Raw genomic sequence first — 19,244 nt, 5'->3', positions numbered from 1 at the left:
GACTGACACCAGAAAACCTTGGGGCTAGAAGAGAGATAAATCATCCACACACTATGAATACCCACAAGGAGGTGGCATATAATAATCACTAAAAAGTAATAATATGGTTCTGTGGGTAAAGGCACTTGCAAGCAAGTGACCTCAGTTAAATCCTTGAACCAACATGATGGAAGAAGAGAACTCAGTTCCACAGATTATCCTTTGTCCTCCACACATGTGCCACGGCATACATGGGACACATATAACCAGGGAGATCAAGCAGGGAATATGGAACCTGCTGAGGAGGTTGTAAATTAATTTGAAAGTCATAAGAGGTAATCTGGCATTGGCCTAGGTGCCCATGTATTCTATTAAAAAGTCACTAAGAATTGATATAAAAGGTATTATTTTCTAGTTTTATTTGGATAATTCCCGTTTCACTGCTTTTCATTTTTTCACACCCAATTAGATTAATAAATTATATTAACATCCTTCTTAAAATAGAATTCCATTGTTTTTCTAAATCTTATTAAGTAAAAACCTGAAGTCTGTATTGCTTGGATTATGCATTTTTCTGTCACTGAAACAAAATACTCGGGCCTTAAAGTTAATGCTCAGACATTAAGCCTTCACTGGACTGTCTGTCTTTTTTTTCTTCCAAAAGAAGATGTAACAGGCAAATCAGTAGCCAGACCCAAGGGTATCACCAGAATGTATCTGGTGACTTCATTGAAGATACAGCCTTCATTTGGACAGGAAAAGCAACTGGATGACAAAAAAAAAAGTAGACTCAGTGATAAAATATAATGGAAATATATTCTAATACACTAGATAGTGGGTGGGATGTGAACTAGAGATTTTAGGAGCCAGTAGGTTTGGGATACAATCAAAATGATTCCCATGAATTCTCCATGAGTCAAGCAGCTTCTCGTTCATTATTGGGCCTCATAAGTGATAACTAACTTATGAAACATGTAATAAACTAAAGTGTTACATCGTTTACACACAAGGGCTATTCTCTGAGTCTTGGTGCATATTCCCCAGTGAAACTATGCTTTTAATGCTCTGAGAAAGCCCACACGTGGCATTTTTAACTCAGCAGTGATAGTGGTCCTGTTGATGGCTAAGGTCAGCTTCTCTCTCTCATTTGAAGAATGGAAGTGATTTTCTCAAAGGCAAGGAGTGTGAGTAGCCAAAGGCATTTTGGAGGTAGAAATAAACTAATTTGCTCTTCTGTGTTTACACACTGTAATAATGCCCTAAAAGGCTTCCTAGCACCAAAAAGTCTAGAGCAAAAATATAATACAAACCATGTGTGTATCTGTATGCTATTGAGTACAGTATGGAAAAGTACTGCTAGGTATTTGTGTTTTCATTTTGATTAATATATGAAGTTAATCTTGATGTTAATTCAATGACATCTGTTGCTTTTAGGTGGTATATGGGAATTTATTTTATGTCATTCCATTCAAAATTGTGGTTTTGCTTTCTTTTTTCTAAATAGCCTCCCTTTGGGGATTTCTTTGTGAATTTATCTTCTTTGCTTCGGAATGGAAACCTACAAAGGACAGGGATAATCAAACATTTATTGTCCCAGCACAGGTCATCCTACGGTCTTCCATAGACTACCACCATATAGTCTTCCAAAGCCTAGCTCTCCAGAAAATAGCAACCCAGTTACCTCCACCAAGCCACATCCTCCTCGTCTCTTACACCTTACTTCAAGCAGGGAATTTATATCTATGTTTTATTAACAACCATAGTTACTATTTACTGAGAAATGGCAAGTTTTTAAGATATCAAATGTGGCACTAGGCACATTATTTTTTGTGTGTCAGAAATATCTGAAAACTAACACTAATTAGTGTTAATAAAGGAAGGCAAAACAGTGAAGATCAAAGGGGTAGAAATTGAATTTTTAAAATACAGCTTCACATACAAATCCAGGTAAAAACATATCTATCCTTTCCTATAAGGCAGACTATACAAACTTACCTTGGCTAGATGATAGTCAGCTTTAAGAAATAAATGTCCTTCTGTAAAGTTATCTTTATCATTTCCAACTGGTTATTAAATTCATTTCCCTAGAACAATAAAACAAAGATAAAAAATTATATCCATATCCTATCTAGAGTCTTCTAAGAGATATGGTAGCTTGAGCAATCAAAGAGATGATCCAACAGAAGAAGCAAGAGAGCCCTAACATATAAGGTAGAATGAGAAACCAGAAGTGTGCCCAAGGAACCAGGATACCTGGCCCTCATCTGAAACTTGTACAGCAGACTTTATGGAGGCTGAATTGTAGTTGCTAACATAAATTTACTGAGACTTTCCTAGTTTCTGGCTCATATAGACAGTGATGAAAGTATAATTGTAATTTAGGACTCTTTAACCTGATGATACCTGTTTTCTAAATGAGTAGTGTACAATTCACACCCAGGAAATGGAGGACTCAACAGAAAGTAGGGGTAGAATCTCAAATTTTAATATCAGGCTTGCAGTAATCCTACTGGAAGGAGACCTTCTTCCTGTTTGCCTTAGACACACATGCCACCACCCCTACCACCATCTCTTCCTCAAATATTCCTGATTCTAAAACAATATCAGCAGCTCCCACAAATGCTGTTTATGGCAGTTGGTTGCACTATTTAGACCAGCCTTGCAAAGATGCTGAAGGGAATTTTCATGCCCTAAGCTCCATTCTGTCCCTTCTCTTCTCACTGCCCATAGGGGCTAAAGCACTTAAGACTATCTGAACTGGGAGCATACAGCCTATCCCTCATGGAGTTGGGTAAGAAAACACAGAAGACAAACACAACATGGAAACATTGTTAGGGAAGAAAATAAAGTTAACTAAAATAAAATTAAATAGAAATTTCTAAACATATTAGATAGATTAGATAGATAGATAGATAGATAGATAGATAGATAGATAGATAGAGAGATAGATAGAGAGATAGAGAGATAGAGAGATAGATTATAGATACATTTGAAAGCAAACATTTCCAGATAAAAGATCTTAACTAATTCAAGGAAAAGAATACTCTAGAAAATATGTTTCAGCAGGGGTACAATGAAGGAACTTCTTGACTTTTTATGGAGTTCCATAGCAATGAACAAATTTAAACTGAAAATTGTCAAAATTTAAAATATATAGAAATGGAGCTGAGGAGAGGATTCAGTGGGTAAAGTATTTGCTAAACAAGCACCAGGTTCTGAGTTCAGATTCCCAACTCCCATCTAAGATCCAAGTCTGGGGTGTAATCTGTAATTTCAGCTCTAGCAGGTTGGAGACAGGTTGATGCTGGGGTCTTATTCCTCAGTCAGTACAGCTAAAATGGTGAGTTCCAGGTTTAGTGAGAGGCCCTGTCACAAAAATGGAATAAAGAACAATAGTGGAAGACAATTCCTTCTTTTCTTTATCTCGTTCTCCATGCTGGTACCGTTAGGCTACACACACGCACTTCCACCTTTAACCAATGCTTCTATTTACTGGTTCACATCAATGGGTAGTTCCTGAATCACCTACTCCTAGAAGGCCTTCCTGTTATGGACCTAACATAACTAAGTTTTAAACTGTAAAGCTTTAATTGTTAATAATATTTATGTCACACTCTAAATTATATATTTATATTACCCCAGGGTACTCATAGTTAGCACTGCACAGAGCCTAGCCACACAGTTCAGAGCAGGTGTCAGCACTTGCCACACTGTACATCCAACCACCATTCTGGGATGTTCACCCGCCCACGTGTCTCTCCAGTCCAAAGACTAACTCAGGCTTTGACCAGATGTGCTGCAATTCTTTTGGGACCTGCCAATTGATATTAACACCCTTTCCCAGAGCTTGTTGACAGCCATGGCCCCTCCTTTAAGGAGACATCACAAAGGGACCCTCATAACTTTCACAACCACCAACAAGATAAAACACAGGGCTTGGGAAGTGGGATCAGATTTGGAACTCCATGTTTGGAGAGCCTTACTGAAAGCTGACATTTTTCATGGTCCTTGGTGATGATTGTTTCTCAGCTTGGTTGATAGGGTTACAATTCTGCAAAAAAAAAACATCATGTTAGTGTGCTTATGTATATGTTTGCACCTGTGTGTGTGTGCGTGTGTGTGTGTGTGTGTGTGTGTGTGTGTGTGTGTACATGATTTTGTGGATGTGTACATGGATGCACCTGTATGAGAAAGCCATGTAGATGGCAGTCTCTGTCCACCTCATGGTTTTTGAGAACTGGTTTCTCACTGACCCTGAGCTCACTGACGCATGCTGGCCAGTGAGATGGCTCATCTGCTGTCTCTGCCCCACAGTGCCTGCACTGTATACATTTAACTAACTAAGCTTTCTCTCCAGTGTAGCATCTCTTAGTGGTTTTAGACATTGACCCCCTGAGTCAGAAGGGTTGTTCTTTCCTGATCCATCCTTGGCACTATCAAGGATTGTTGAGCACAGAAACATAGAAATCATGGAGAGCACACTGCTACCAACCCTTGGTTCACAGACACCTAATGATCTCATTGTACTTTAAGGTCAGCACACTAGCCTAGGAAGATGCTACTAATAGTTTGGACACCCTAAGAAGCATTAGCTTCACAGGCCATGAGTGATGTGTTTATTCTTCACTTCAATATTCAGAAATTGCCATGCATCCCTTCTGAGCATCTGCATCGTCACTACAAAGCCAGAGTAGTGTGTCACTGTGGAGGCTGGAATGGTGCCTGGTAGCTCTGTGGCTTGGGATTAGAGGAAGGCTTAATAGAACCTTTCTGAGTCTGGCAAGATCCCCCCTTTCCAAGTACTCTACATGCTGCTGAGTTTATCTTCTTCATAGTTGACCCAAAGCATCAAATTCAAACAGCACATCTTTAAGGACAACCCAGACAAGAAAGACAATGTCCTGCTTGTCATATTAGGTTCTCTGAAATGTGTTAGTTGGAGCCATGCCTCTGAGTGTTTTGTGTCTTCCTTTATATCAGGGCATTATTACGGATTCACTATTCCTGCACCTATGGCTGTGTGATTATCTTTCCTTTTCCTGAGCTCTCATTGAATCCAGGCCACTGTTGAGGAGATTAAGGAGAGTCAGATCACAACCAAGAAAGCAACCTTTCTACCTAGCAGAAGAAGTGTCTTCTAGTGAGTACCAATTCCCATCTTTTCTGTACACATCTGGAACTCTAACTTGTCTCTTACAGCTAAGATTCAGCACTGTCCCCTCACCCGTGAAGCACCCAGAGTGTTATATAGGGTGGGGAACATCAAAGCTCAGCAGTCACCCCTCAGGAGACACTCTTCTGTTTATTATGATGTCTTTGTCCTGAAGTCCAGCCTCTGTTTCATCAAGTACCGACAATTTCAGGTCCTTTAATACCTTTTTTGTTTGCACTTATTGTGTAATTTAAACAGATGGGTATGTGTTTCCTTACCCAGTCATAGGCAGGATTAATTAGATTCCAGGTATGCTGCATCATGCTCTGGGAAGTCTTCCCTAAGTAAGACATCATCCCCACTCTTCAGGGATTGAGTGGCCTTACAGTGCAAGGTAATCAGTGCAGTGACACAGCAATGAAAGGATTATAATTGAGAAGAGAAGGCGACATGTCAGACTGCCCTACAGAACTCAAGAACCACTTGACAAAAGACAGATGGCTTGGGCTGGATCTGATGGCTATGAGGGAATTACAGCCCAGCCCTTTCTGCCTTCCACTTCCTGGCCAGAGAGTTAAATTTCCTGGAGACAAACACTTTTCTGGTTTCTGTAAGGCTCACTGAGGACCACTTAGTAATACAGCAGGCTCCAGGCTTTTACCCTGGGTACACAAGCACAGAGCACAGAGGTAGCTGATGCCAAGCAACAGCCTCATTACCCCCTCAGCCTCCCTGATATTGCTCCTATAAAAGCTATCAACACACTTCCCAAATGCATAGTAGTAAATTTGCTTTTCTTCTGAAAAATGGAAAAGTAGACTTGCATCAAAAGAGGATAGCTAAGAAGAAGAATAAACTTTGTCTTTGTGTAGAGTTCTAAGTACTGATGGGTGAATTGTACTTAGATTACCATGGAGCTCTCAACATATCTATCATTGTTCCTTTAAGAATGTAGAGAACAAAAACAAAATCTAGGACATGTGTTCTTATAAGCAATTGCTATTTTGTAGTCATTATTATACAAAATCTCAGGGCACTATCATAGTCATTACTGATTTATGGAAAAGTCACTCAGAATGATCTATTAACATGCAATCTCAAAGAATTCTGTTATGCCTGAATCTTTATGGGTTTGTGACTGAGCCCCTGTTGAGGTCAATACTATCTCAGAGTGTACCTGTCTCAAATACAGAAAGTCACAAACATATCAAACCAAATTTTTATTGTAACTCTTGAAGAATGAATCACATAAAGCAGACTAAATTATGTGATGGCTTTTCTATGCCTGCCATTAAAATACACAGTGGCAATAGCAATGAATTATTATAACAGTAAAAGACATATAAAGAGTTTAAAACACAGGAGAGTCTTTACTACGAAAAAAAATGAAAATGTATTTGAAATTTTATTCTTAACCACCTTTATTAATAATGTTAATAATCAAACCCATAATTTGCAGAATAACATGAATCCAGATTTGAATGTACTACTTGCTAAATATAACAACTTGCATAGATAGCATTATTTATTTTACTCTTAGGTAAGAAATCAAGGGTTAGAAATTTTAAGTAGCCAGCCAAAGTTTTATACTAGAATATGAAATAGACATAGTTTAAATTTTTTAAATAAATTTATTGGTTGTGAAGGGTCAAGAGAGAGGGTTGTGATTACTGAGTTTAATGAAATCTAATTCTAGGAATATATATAAAATACTGAAAGAATATTTGCAATAATGATAAATCAGAATGGTATAGATAAATAAGGAAGAATTGTAAAATATGGACAATATTTTCAGGGCTGGAACACTGCTGTGAGTCTTTGTGAAGGGGAGGGCACTGGAATCTGGATTTCAGTGGATGAGATGGATCAATTCAGATAAAGGATGAAGGAGACAGGAGCACAAAAGTCCCATTGTAAAGTAGGTCTGTGCTCCCCTCTCCTCCCTCTTTCTCTGTGTGGCATTGGAGTTGGGGGCCATCTATGGTTCTGCAAGCTCAGTTTCCACATCTCCAGGTCCTGCAAGAGGCAAGAGGGTCTTCCGGGAGGCCAACTGGGAGGAGTCAGTATGCTCTGGTGAATACAGCGAGCCCCTTCAGGTGTCTGCTTCAGGATCTGAACAGCCTGGGCAACAGCACCCTGTCTCCAGGCATTGCAGGAGGTAAGCTGTGCACCAGAGGCCACCTGGGAAGAGGCAGCTTGCACTGGTGAGTCCAGCATTGACAAGACTAACACCAGTGAGAACTAGATGGCAAAAGGCAAACGCAGGAACGTCACTAACAGAAATCAAGGCAAAATGGCAACATCTGAACCCAAGTCTCCTTTAACAGCATGTCCTAGATACCCCATCACACCAGTAAAACAAGATTTGTATTTAAAATCACTGGTCATGATGCTGGTACAGGAACACATGCAGGACATACATAAAGAAATTCAGGAGAAAATGGATCAAAAGTTAGAAGCCCTTGCAAGGGAAACACAAAAATCATTGAAAGAAATTCAGGAGAATACAAAAGCCAATAAGGAGGAAACACAAAAAACACTTAAAGAAATACAGGAGAACTTTGGTCAACAGGCTGAGGTCATGAAAGAGGAAACACAAAAATCTCTTAAAGAATTACAGGAAAGCACAAACAAGCAAGTGAAGGAGCTAAGCAAAACCATCCAGGATCTAAAATCAGAAGTAGAAACAACTAAGAAAACTCAAAGGGAGACAACTTTGGAGATAGAAAGCCTTGGGAAGAAATCAGGGGACATAGATGCAAATATCAACAACAGAATACAAGAGATAGAAGAAAGAATCTCATATGTTGAAGATACCATAGAAACCATGGACTCAACAGTTAAAGAAAATGCAAAATGCAAAAAGTTTGTAACCCAAAATATCCAGGAAATCCAGGACACAATGAGAAGACCAAACCTAAGGATTATAGGCATAGATGAGAGTGAAGATTTACAACTTAAAGGGCCAGCAAACATCTTCAATAAAATTATGGAAGAAAACTTTCCTAACCTAAAGAGAGAGATGCCCATGAATATACAAGAAGCCTACAGAACTCCAAACAGACTGGACCAGAACAGAAATACTTCCCGTCACATAATAATCAAAACACCAAATGTACTAAACAAAGAAAGAATATTAAAGGCAGTAAGAGAAAAAGGTCAAGTAACATATAAAGGAAGACCTATCAGAATCACAGCAGACTTTTCACCTGAGACTATGAAGGCTAGAAGGTCCTGGGCATATCTCATGCAGACTCTACGAGAACACAAATGCCAACCAAAACTACTATATCCAGCAAAACTCTCAATCACCATAGATGGAGAAACTAAGATATTTCATGACAAAACCAAGTTTACCCAATATCAATCCACAAACCCAGCCCTACAAAGGATAATGGGAGGAAAACACCAATACAAGGAGGGAAACTTCACCCTGGAAAAAGCAAGATAGTAACCTTTCATCAAACCCAAAAGAAGTTAACCAACCAAATTTAAAAAATGACGTCAAAAATGACAGGAAGCAACAATCACTATTCCTTAATATCTCTTAACATCAATGGACTCAATGCCCCAATAAAAAGACATAGACTAACCGACTGGATACCTAAACAGGACCCTACTTTTTGCTGCATGCAGGAAACACACCTAAGGGTCAAAGACAAACACTACCTTAGAGTAAAAGGCTGGAAGACAATTTTACAAGCAAATGGTCTCAGGAAACAAGCTGGAGTAGCCATTTTAATATCAGATAAAATTGACTTTCAACCCAAAGTCATCAAAAGAGACTCTGAGGGACACTTCTTGCTGGTCAATGGAAAAATACAACAAGAAGAACTCCCAATCCTGAACATCTATGCTCCAAATGCAAAGGCACCCTCATTCATAAAAGAAACTTTATTAAAGCTCAAAGCACACATTGCACCTAATACAATAATTGTGGGTGACTTCAACACTGCACTTTCCTCAATGGACCGATCAGAAAAACAGAAAATAAACAGGGACAAAATGAAACTAACTGAGGCTTTGGACCAATTAGATTTAACAGATATATATATAGAACATTCTATCCTAAGGCAAAAGAATATACCATTTTCTCAGCACCTCATGGTACCTTCTCCAAAATAGACCATATCATTGGTCACAAGACAGACCTCAACAAATATAACAAGATTGAACTAATCCCATGCCTACTATCAGATCACTATGGAGTGAAAGTGGTCTTCAATAGCAACAAAAACAACAGAAAACCCACATATACATGGAAATTGAACAATATTCTACTCAATGATACCTTGGTCAAGGAAGAAATAAAGAAAGAAATTAAAGACTTTTTAGAACATAATGAAAATGAAGACAAAACATACCCAAATCTATGGGACACAATGAAATCAGTGCTAAGAGGAAAACTCATAGCCCTGAGTGCCTCCAAAAAGAAAATGGAGAGAGCATACACTAACAGCTTAATGACACACCTGAAAGCCCTGGAACAAAAAGAAGCTATTTCACCCAGGAGGAGTAGAAGGCAGGAAATCATCACCTCAGGGCCGAAATCAATCAAGTAGAAAGAAAGTGAACCATACAAAGAATCAACAAAACCTGGAGCTGGTTCTTTGAGAAAATCAATAAGATAGATAAACCCTTAGCCAGACTAACCAAAGGACACAGAGACAGTATCCAAATTAACAAACTTAGAAATGAAAAGGGAGATACAACAACAGAAACTGAAGAAATTCAAAAAATCATTAGATCCTACTACAAAAGCCTATACTCAACACAACTGGAGAATCTAGAGGAAATGGACAATTTCCTAGACATATATCTGACACCAAAACTAAATCAGGATCAAATAGATCAATTAAACAGTCCCATAACACCTGAAGAAATAAAAAGGGTCATAGAAAGTCTCCCAACCAACAAAACCACGGGACCAGATGGCTTCAGTGCAGAGTTCTATCAGACTTTCATAGAAGACCTAACACGAATACTCTTCAAACTATTCCACAAAATAGAAACAGAAGGAACTCTACCCAACTCGTTCTATGAAGCCACAATTACGCTGATACCAAAACCACACAAAGATCCAACAAAGAAAGAGAACTCCAGGCCAATTTCTCTTATGAATATTGATGCAGAAATACATCAAACACATCAAAATGATCATCCACCATGATCAAGTAGGCTTCATCCCAGGGATGCAGGGATGGATCAATATAAGGAAATCCATCAATGCTGTCTACTACATAAACAAACTCAAAGAAAAAAAAACATATGATCATCTCATTAGATGCAGAAAAAGCATTTGACAAAATCCAGCATCCATTCATGCTAAAAGTATTGGAAAGAACTTGAATTCAAGGCCCATACCTAAACATTGTTAAAGCAATATACAGCAAACCGGTAGCCAACATCAAACTAAATGAAGAGAAACTTGAAGCAATCCCACTAAAATCAGGGACTAGACAAGGCTGTCGTCTCTCTCCATATCTTTTCAATATAGTACTTGAAGTTCTACCTAGAGCAATTAGACAACATAAGGAGGTCAAAGGGATACAAATTGGAAAGGAAGAAGTCAAATTATCACTATTTGCAGATGACATGATAGTCTAATTAAGTGACCCAAAAACCTCCACCAGAGAACTCCTACAGCTAATAAACAACTTCAGCAAAGTGGCTGGTTATAAAATCAACTCAAGCAAATCAGTTGCCTTCCTATACTCAAAGGATAAGCAGGCTGAGAAAGAAGTTAGGGAAATGACACCCTTCACAATAGCCACAAACAATATAAAGTATCTTGGTGTGACTCTAACCAAACAAGTGAAAGATCTATATGACAAGAACTTCAGGTCTCTGAAGAAGGAAATCGAAGAAGACCTCAGAAAATGGAAAAATCTGCCATGCTCATGGATTGGCAGGATTAATATAGTTAAAATGGCCATCTTGGCAAAAGCAATCTACAGATTCAATGCAATCCCCATCAAAATCCCAACTCAGTTCTTCACAGAGTTAGAAAAAGCAATTCTCAAATTCATCTGGAATAACAAAAAACACAGGATAGCTAAAACTATTCTCAACAACAAAAGAAATTCTGGGGGAATCAGTATCCCTGACTTCAAGCAATACTACAGAGCAATAGTGTTAAAAACTGCATGGTATTGGCACAGTGACAGACAAGTGGACCAATGGAATAGAACTGAAGATCCAGAAATGAATCCACACACCTATGGTCACTTGATCTTTGACAAAGGAGCCAAAAACATCCAGTGGAAAAAAGATAGCCTTTTCAACAAATGGTGCTGGATCAATTGGAGGTCAGCATGCAGAAGAATGCGAATTGATCCATTCTTATCTCCATGTACTAAACTTCACTCCAAGTGGATCAAGGACCTCCATGTAAAACCAGACACACTGAAACTAATAGAAAAGAAACTGGGAAAGACCCTTGAGGACATGGGCACAGGGGGAAAGTTCCTGAACAGATCACCAATAGCTTATGCTCTAAGATCGAGAATTGACAAATGGGACCTCATAAAATTACAAAGTTTCTGTAAGGCAAAGAACACTGTTAAAAGGACAAAACGACAACCATCAAATTGGGAAAGGATATTCATCCTCCCCACATCTGATAGAGGGCTAATATCCAATATATACAAAGAACTCAAGAAGTTAGACCCCAGGGAACCAAATAACCCTATTAAAAATGGGGTACAGATCTAAACAAAGAATTTTCACCTGAAGAAATTCGGATGGCTGAGAGGCACCTTAAGAAGTGCTCAACATCATTATTCATTAGGGAAATGCAGATCAAAACAACCCCGAGATTTCACCTTACACCAGTCAGAATGGCTAAGGTCAAAAACTCAGGAGACAGCAGGTGTTGGCGAGGATGTGGAGAAAGAGGAACACTCTTCCACTGCTGGTGGGGCTGTAAGATGGTACAACCACTTTGGAAATCAGTCTGGAGGTTCCTCAGAAAACTGGACATGACACTTCCGAAGGACCCTGCTATACCTCTCTTGGGCATATACTCAAAGGATTCCCCGGCATGCAATAAAGACACATGCTCCATTATGTTCATAGCAGCCTATAATAGCCAAAAGCTGGAAAGAACCCAGATGCCCCTCAAAGGAGGAATGGATACAGAAAATGTGGTATATTTACACAATGGAATACTACTCAGCAATTAGAAACAATGAATTCACAAAATTTTTAAGCAAATGGTTTGATCTGGAAAATATCATCCTAAGTGAGGTAACCGAATCACAAAAGAATACACATGGAATGCAATCTTTGATAAGTGGATATTAATTAGCCCAGAAGCCCTGAATACCCAAGGCACAAATTGCATAACAAATGATGCCCATGAAGAAGTATGGAGAGGGTCCTGATCCTGGAAAGGATTGATCTAGCATTGGAAGGGAATATAAGGACAGAGAAAAAGGAGGGAGGTGATTGGAGAAGGGATGGAGAGAAGAAGGTTTATGGGACATATGGGGAGGGGGGATCTGGGAAAGGGGAAATCATTTGGAATGTAAACAAAGAATATAGAAAATAAAGATATTTTAAAAAGAAATGTAAATAAAGAATATATATAATAAAAATTAAAAAATTAATAAAAAGAAAAAAAGAAAAGGTAAATTCAACATTCAAAAATAAAAGAAAGAAAGAAAGGAAGGAAGGAAGAAAGAAAGAAAGAAAGAAAGAAAGAAAGAAAGAAAGAAAGAAAGAAAGAAAGAAAGAAAGAAAGAAAGAAAGAAAGAAAGAAAGAAAGAAAAAGAAAGAAAGAAAGAGGATGTGGAACTTGTATGTTTGCCAAGGACTATACAACATTTCTCAGGTAGAAGACTGGGGATGTGGCTCCCCAGATAAGGTCAGACAGGGAAGAGAAAACCCCACTAAAATAAGGGAGTCCTCCATTTTACACAGAGCTCAAAGGAGCCATCTAGACAAGTAGATTACAGCCTTAGGTAGCCAGGTTTCCCAACATAATTGTATACTTAAAACTGTTGCCATGGTGACATAAAACCATATGTAACTGGAAACATACAACTCCTAGGATGTCGTGTAGTGAAGATATTCTCAGACTCTGCCCTGCCAGTCTATGATTTATTCCATGCATTATATTCACCAAAGTGTTTTATATACAAGAACAACATGGAAATAGTGGAATTTTAGGAAGATCCTGTGTCTTTGAGGTGATTAAGGTGCGACATAACAAAAATACTGGTATAATAAAAATTTCAGGTGAAAGAAACATGGAGTGTGTACTCAGGCTGTAATCCTGAGGGCTGACAGAAACTGAGATGTTAAAGATAAAGTCAATGGGGAGAGTTGAAAAGATAAAAGTCATCAGTTGTAAAAAAAAAATAGTAAAGACAGTTTTCAATTTGGATACATAGATAAGGGTTTATTCACACAAATATTGATAAAACATGGACAGACACAATGTAGGAGGTCTAGGAAGGTTAGGTAAGCCACCAGCTTTGAATGTTGAGTGTATGGAAATAGAGAAATGGATTTGTGCTTCTCAGAGATATTTTTGCACTAAAGATAAGCTTGGAATGAAGTGAAGCATATTAACCAGTTAAAACAACACAATGATAAGTCTCATAGGCAATAGGAAGGAGGAGATTCTGAACCCTGGAACTGACATGTGATGAGGAAAGAAGATGTGGCATGCAGACTACTCCAGGAACAACTACTGAGCACTGTGTCATGAGGCTGCAGGAGATGAGTGTCAAAGGCAGATGACATAGCCTTCAGCACTACTTACAGTGTAGTCAGCATTGTGATTTCAAGTTGACAGTTTTGAAGTGAGTAACTGAGTGGCAGAGTGAGCATCTCTCTCAAGTCAGCTGTGCTCAATGTTTACTCTTATCCCTCATGACAGCTAGACTCAGCCTAGTTCAGATGTGTGGAAGACTCATCTGTAAACATTTGTATCAAGAATCCTTTTATCCTTCAATCTATCATTGTTCCCTTGTGTTGCAGCTTAAGTCACGTTGTTCTTCTGATGATCAAGATAACTCTACCATGATAACTTAACTATATCAGTTCTTACAATAAAGCCTAAGACTCTCTCACCCCCCTCTATCTCCTTTCACATTGCCCCCACTTCCTCTCAAATGTATTCTTCTTTTCTTTTGGAGATTCTAATATAACTAAATTTTCTGGTCCCTTTCTTCCCTCCAATATACTTTTGCATGCTCTTCAAATTTACAGCATTTTTTCATTAATTATTATTACATGCATTTATGCATATATTCCTAAATATAACCTGCCATGTCTATATAATGTTGTATGTATGTTTTCAGAGCTGACAGTTTAGCACTGGACAACCAATTGATGTGTTCTTCCCTGGAAAAGAACATCTCTCCCACTCCCTTTCCTCAGTTGTCTATAGATCTTTGTGTACAGCCAAGACCTCATTGTTTATTATCCATCCATTTTGATATGTCCATTGGTGTCATGATTGGGAGCAGGGGTAGAAGACTGCAAAATACTGGCAGACATTTGATTATGAAAAACAAATTCTAGAGTTTTAGTGGTGGGAAACAGTGGGTGTCCCCCACGTTATCAAGTACTGTAGTAGAACAAATAGACAAATGATTTCATTTGTACTTAGGATGGGTCATGACTGGACACAGCTGGTGTCAAAAATCAGATGAAAAATTCTAAATCTGGGAATCGAGAGATAGCTCAGTAGTGATTTCTGCTTTTGCACAAAACTCATGCTTAGATCCCAGCACCTACACAGAACCTAACAACCATCTATAATTCTGCCTTCAAGACCAGAAGCCCTCTTCTGGCTTTCCTGACATCAGGAAGCCTAACGGGAAAAAAATTAGACACATAAAATAAACAATATTTTAAATTTAAAACTACAAAGTCTCTTTCAATCAAGTATGGTATATAGTGAGACGAGCCTGGGCTATGGGAAGGTGCAATGGAAAGGGCGAGAGGGAGGGAGGCGAGAGGGGGAAGGGGAGAGAGAGATTAGTCTATGAAGTCACTGAAAGGCATATTTCCCAAAAGTAAAAGAGTTGAAGTGCTCAAGATAAAGAGCTCCACCTCAAGAACCACACGTCTCAGACTACTGTCAGTGTTTTGCCCAAACTATCCGTTCATGGCACAAAACCCAAGCAGGGCTCTGCCACACTGAGTCATACAGGAAAGGACAAGGACTCTGGGTACTTTATAAATCCTGTAGGTTTTTTCCTGCATGTGGTGAAGCTTGTATCCATCTTCTTCATAGCAGTTTTTCCTTTAAGACAACAGAAAAGGATTTGAAAGAGAATGTGTATCATGCTGCCTAAGATATTTGTAAAAATCAGAATCAAAATCATTTGGTGTGTAAAATTTTAATTCATTTTAATATAAAAATGATTTCCTATTGTTCCATTATTTATTATGAGTTCTAAAGGTGGCTGGGTACCTCTTACAACCTCCTCAGCAGGTTCCATATTCCCTGTTTGATCTCCCTGGTTCTTACCCCATAAACAATGGGATTCAGAGCTGGAGGGATCAGGTGATGCAGGATGTTCAGCAGGATGGGGACATCTGGGGGAATCCTCTCCCTGGCCAGGTTAGTGATGACCAGTACCAGCAAGACTGTGCTGAAGAAGAGGATGAGGATAAAGTGGGAACCACATGTGCTCAGTGCTTTGGCCACAGCTCCCTCCGCTTTGATCCTGAGCACAACACGGAAAATAAAGGAGTATGAGAGTACAATGAAAATGAGGTCAGAGCCCAGCAGGGTCCAACCTGCTACAAGCTGATATAGCTTATTGAAGGTAATGTCATCACAGGAGAGCTTGGACACTGACAGGTTGGTGCAGATGCAATTCTTGATGATGTTCTGAGCACAGTACTTTAGTCTGGCAGAAAGGATGGGAACAGGGAGAGAAAAAAGGGCATTCCGGCTTATAATGAAGATGGCAGCCCTAACCACAAACTGGTCAGTGATGATGGACGGGTACTGCAGAGGCTTGCAGATGGCCACATAGCGGTCATAGGCCATGACCATGAAGGTGCAGGACTCCATCGTCAGAAAACTGTTCATGACAAACATTTGGAGGAAGCAGGCAGAGAAGCTGATGGATTTATTGTCAAACCAGAAGATGGCCAGGACCTTAGGGATAACAGTGAGGCAGAGCACAATGTCCAGCAGGGACAGAAGGCTGAGCAGGTAGTACATGGGCTCATGCAGAGAGGCCTCCATCCTGATGGTGATGAGAAGGGTGGCGTTGGCCCCCATGGCCAGGAGGAAGAGGAGGCTGAGGGGCAGGGACAGCCAGTGCTGCCAGGGCTGGTAGTTGGGGAAGCAGATGAGGAGGAATTCAGGCATGGGAGCTTCAGAGTTATTGGATAATGCCATGGAAGAAATTCCAATCAAGCCAGAAATCCAAAACTCGCATAATGAAGTCAGCGAAGTCACCCATAAAAGATATGTTCTAGATAGAGCTCAAGTTTCCATCCTGCTTGAACCTGTCCCAGTGAAGTTTTAAAATCACCCTCATTATCATCACTAACTTATCAAAGTGCACTGTGCTCAATGCTTCACATTCATGAATTCATTCCTTTCTTTGAATAGACTCTTCCTGAAGGGCTTGGAATATGGCTAACAGTGAAAGGCATCCAAAATCATTCTTCACTTCCACAAGTACAGGCATGGGCAAGCACATCAGTGCACACACACACATATACACCACACATACACACATGCATACATTTTTTAGACTATTTTTTTTAAAGAAAAGGATTAAAGGCACTTGCATAATCTACCACCCTTTCCCCTGCTGGGCAACTGGGAAACTCATCACAGGTAGGTGAAGATCTAAATGTTCTCAGTTAAGTGAACTCCTGTGCTTACAAGGCAAGCTCACTGGTTGATTGCTAGAACATCTGTCCTACTGATTTCTAGAACATTTGTACTGTTGGTTTCTAGAACACATGTTGTATTTATTTCTAGAACACATGTCCTGTTGATTTCTAAAATACCTGTCCTGTTGATTTCTAGAACCTAAACTGTGCTTTCATATTCAAAATAGCATCCATCATTTCAAGAAAAACTTGTAACCTAGGGCTGTCCTGATTGGGAATTTTACATGAAAAAGATAAACTTTCACCCTCTCAAAATGCAAAGTTCGCATATATCCTTTAGCTGATACTCCACATAGTGGATAAGTAGAATTGTCTAAGCCTGGGGACCTCATATCTCTGCACAATTAAAATTGGCAATATGTAGGGTGTGCATGTAAAAGAAGACTGTTCTAAATTGTTTGCTTCTTTTTTAAATTTCTCCTGGTTTCTACAGTTTAAATTTGTTGGGTTAAATTTTCAGAACTATTTATTTTGTCAAATGTAAGAAAATTGGTAAAAATGTTAAATGCATGAATGCCTAGTAGATAAATGGTACCCCTGTAAATGTTATGTGACAATTGAGACAAAGACTGTGAGTGCATGATTTTGTAATTAAATTAATTAATAATAAGTGTTATGCTGTTTCCATATTTCATATAGTTACAGTAATAAGAGTAAGAAATGAAACATGATTGCTCAGTTTCAGTGGGGACCTCAATCTAGTTTAGGTCTTACTAACATGAACATCTGTCAGCAAACACTGAAGCCCTGCTAAGACCTCCTAGTCAAACCCCACATGAACTCTGTGCTGGTCTTATTACATCCTCCTACCCCAAACCAAAATTAGTGACAGCCAACCTTGCCTAACAACCAGCAGACATGATGAGAGCATCTGCTTAATAGACTTTGAAATAAATAGGAGTGAAATATAAAGATGAAACCACCCAGCGTTTTTATTATTACAAAAGAAAAATGTGACCTGTTTGGAGTATAAAACTGTACCCTCCTGATTGTCCATTAATGAGAAAAGGGAAGCAGGGTCATGTGTCTAGGATTATATTGTTCTCACACTCCTGCCCTCCAATGCTAATGCACAACTTGACAAACTTGTAAAATAAGTTGCCTTACCTTTACTACTCTTAGTGTCCAGTGATCTTATTATGAAGCGAGGATCTTTGTTTCTTACCACAGCTATTTCTGATACTTGTTACAATGTAGTTAGAACATAAATTCAATTCTTTTATCATAAACATGCTTCTGTGATTTACTGTAATTGAAAATTTGGCCTTTGATTGTGTGTGTGTGTGTGTGTGTGTGTGTGATTGTGTGTTTACCACTGCTTTTGTTTCCCTAGAGGTCAATCTGAAAGTGCAAATAGATACTTTAGAGAATCATGGTATATTTGGAAAGGGAAGTGATGAGCTATAGATGTTACTTTAACCCTTTCAGAATCCCATATACTGGATGGTGTATGGACCAACAGACAGTAAATAACTGTCAGGAAATGAGTACATACAAGATTAAGATTAAGGGGTCAGAAAATTCAGCACCTGAATTGGGTGAGGACCCATTCCATGAAGCACAATTGATACCTCTCAATGTGTCCTCTCATGATAGTGCTGATTGGGTCCACCAGCCACAGATGACTCAGCTTTAAGTCTCAAAGAAATCACTTAGGTCAGTGTACCTTGCACCAGGATCTAAGTGCCTTGGCAGGGTCAATACCTATACTAATTCATTAATTCATATTGAAAGAATTCTACCTCCTTTCCATACCAACCTCCTAGACTCCCACTCACTCCTCAATGTCTCCTTCATGTAGATTCCCTGGCACCCCTTAGACTCACCAACTTCAGAAGTACCAGCCACTGCTCCTGGCTATTGGTTGCAACATAGTATTATAGATACTCCTCTGTGTATCTTTTCTCCCCAGTTGGGCATGAAGTTAGTACTCTTATTAGGTAACATAAAGTGACCCTGTGGTCCATTTCCCAGGAGAAAAAAATTACAAAATGTGTTGCAAGGTTGAAAAACAATCACAAAGACCCAGAGAGTCTAAATGCAGAAAAAAACATGTTAAATGGGGTAAAAAAAAATGTGCTACAAACAGATGAATCTATTGTACAGACTCACTTTACATGTCAAATCTAAATGCATTGAATTCATGGAAACAGATAATAAATTACTACAGGACTGAGAGTAGGGGAAATAGAGAGATGAAGGTTGAGGGTCCAAAGGCTCAGTGAGGAAGGAT

General features: G+C 39.0%; 1 protein-coding gene across 1 annotated transcript; it reads right to left on the bottom strand.

Moving 5' to 3' along the window:
- Positions 1-15,566: 15,566 nt before the first annotated feature.
- Positions 15,567-16,505, bottom strand: LOC127680469 (olfactory receptor 56A4). The gene has a single exon (XM_052175932.1). It carries the CDS (start codon positions 16,503-16,505, stop codon positions 15,567-15,569), a length of 939 nt encoding a protein of 312 aa, XP_052031892.1.
- Between the last annotated feature and the right edge of the window lie 2,739 nt (positions 16,506-19,244).

The sequence above is a fragment of the Apodemus sylvaticus genome, chromosome 1, assembly GCF_947179515.1.
Source record: "Apodemus sylvaticus chromosome 1, mApoSyl1.1, whole genome shotgun sequence".
Lineage (NCBI taxonomy): Eukaryota > Metazoa > Chordata > Mammalia > Rodentia > Muridae > Apodemus > Apodemus sylvaticus.
The sequence above is the reverse complement of the archived record's forward strand: the minus strand, read 5'-3'. Positions and strand labels throughout refer to the sequence as shown.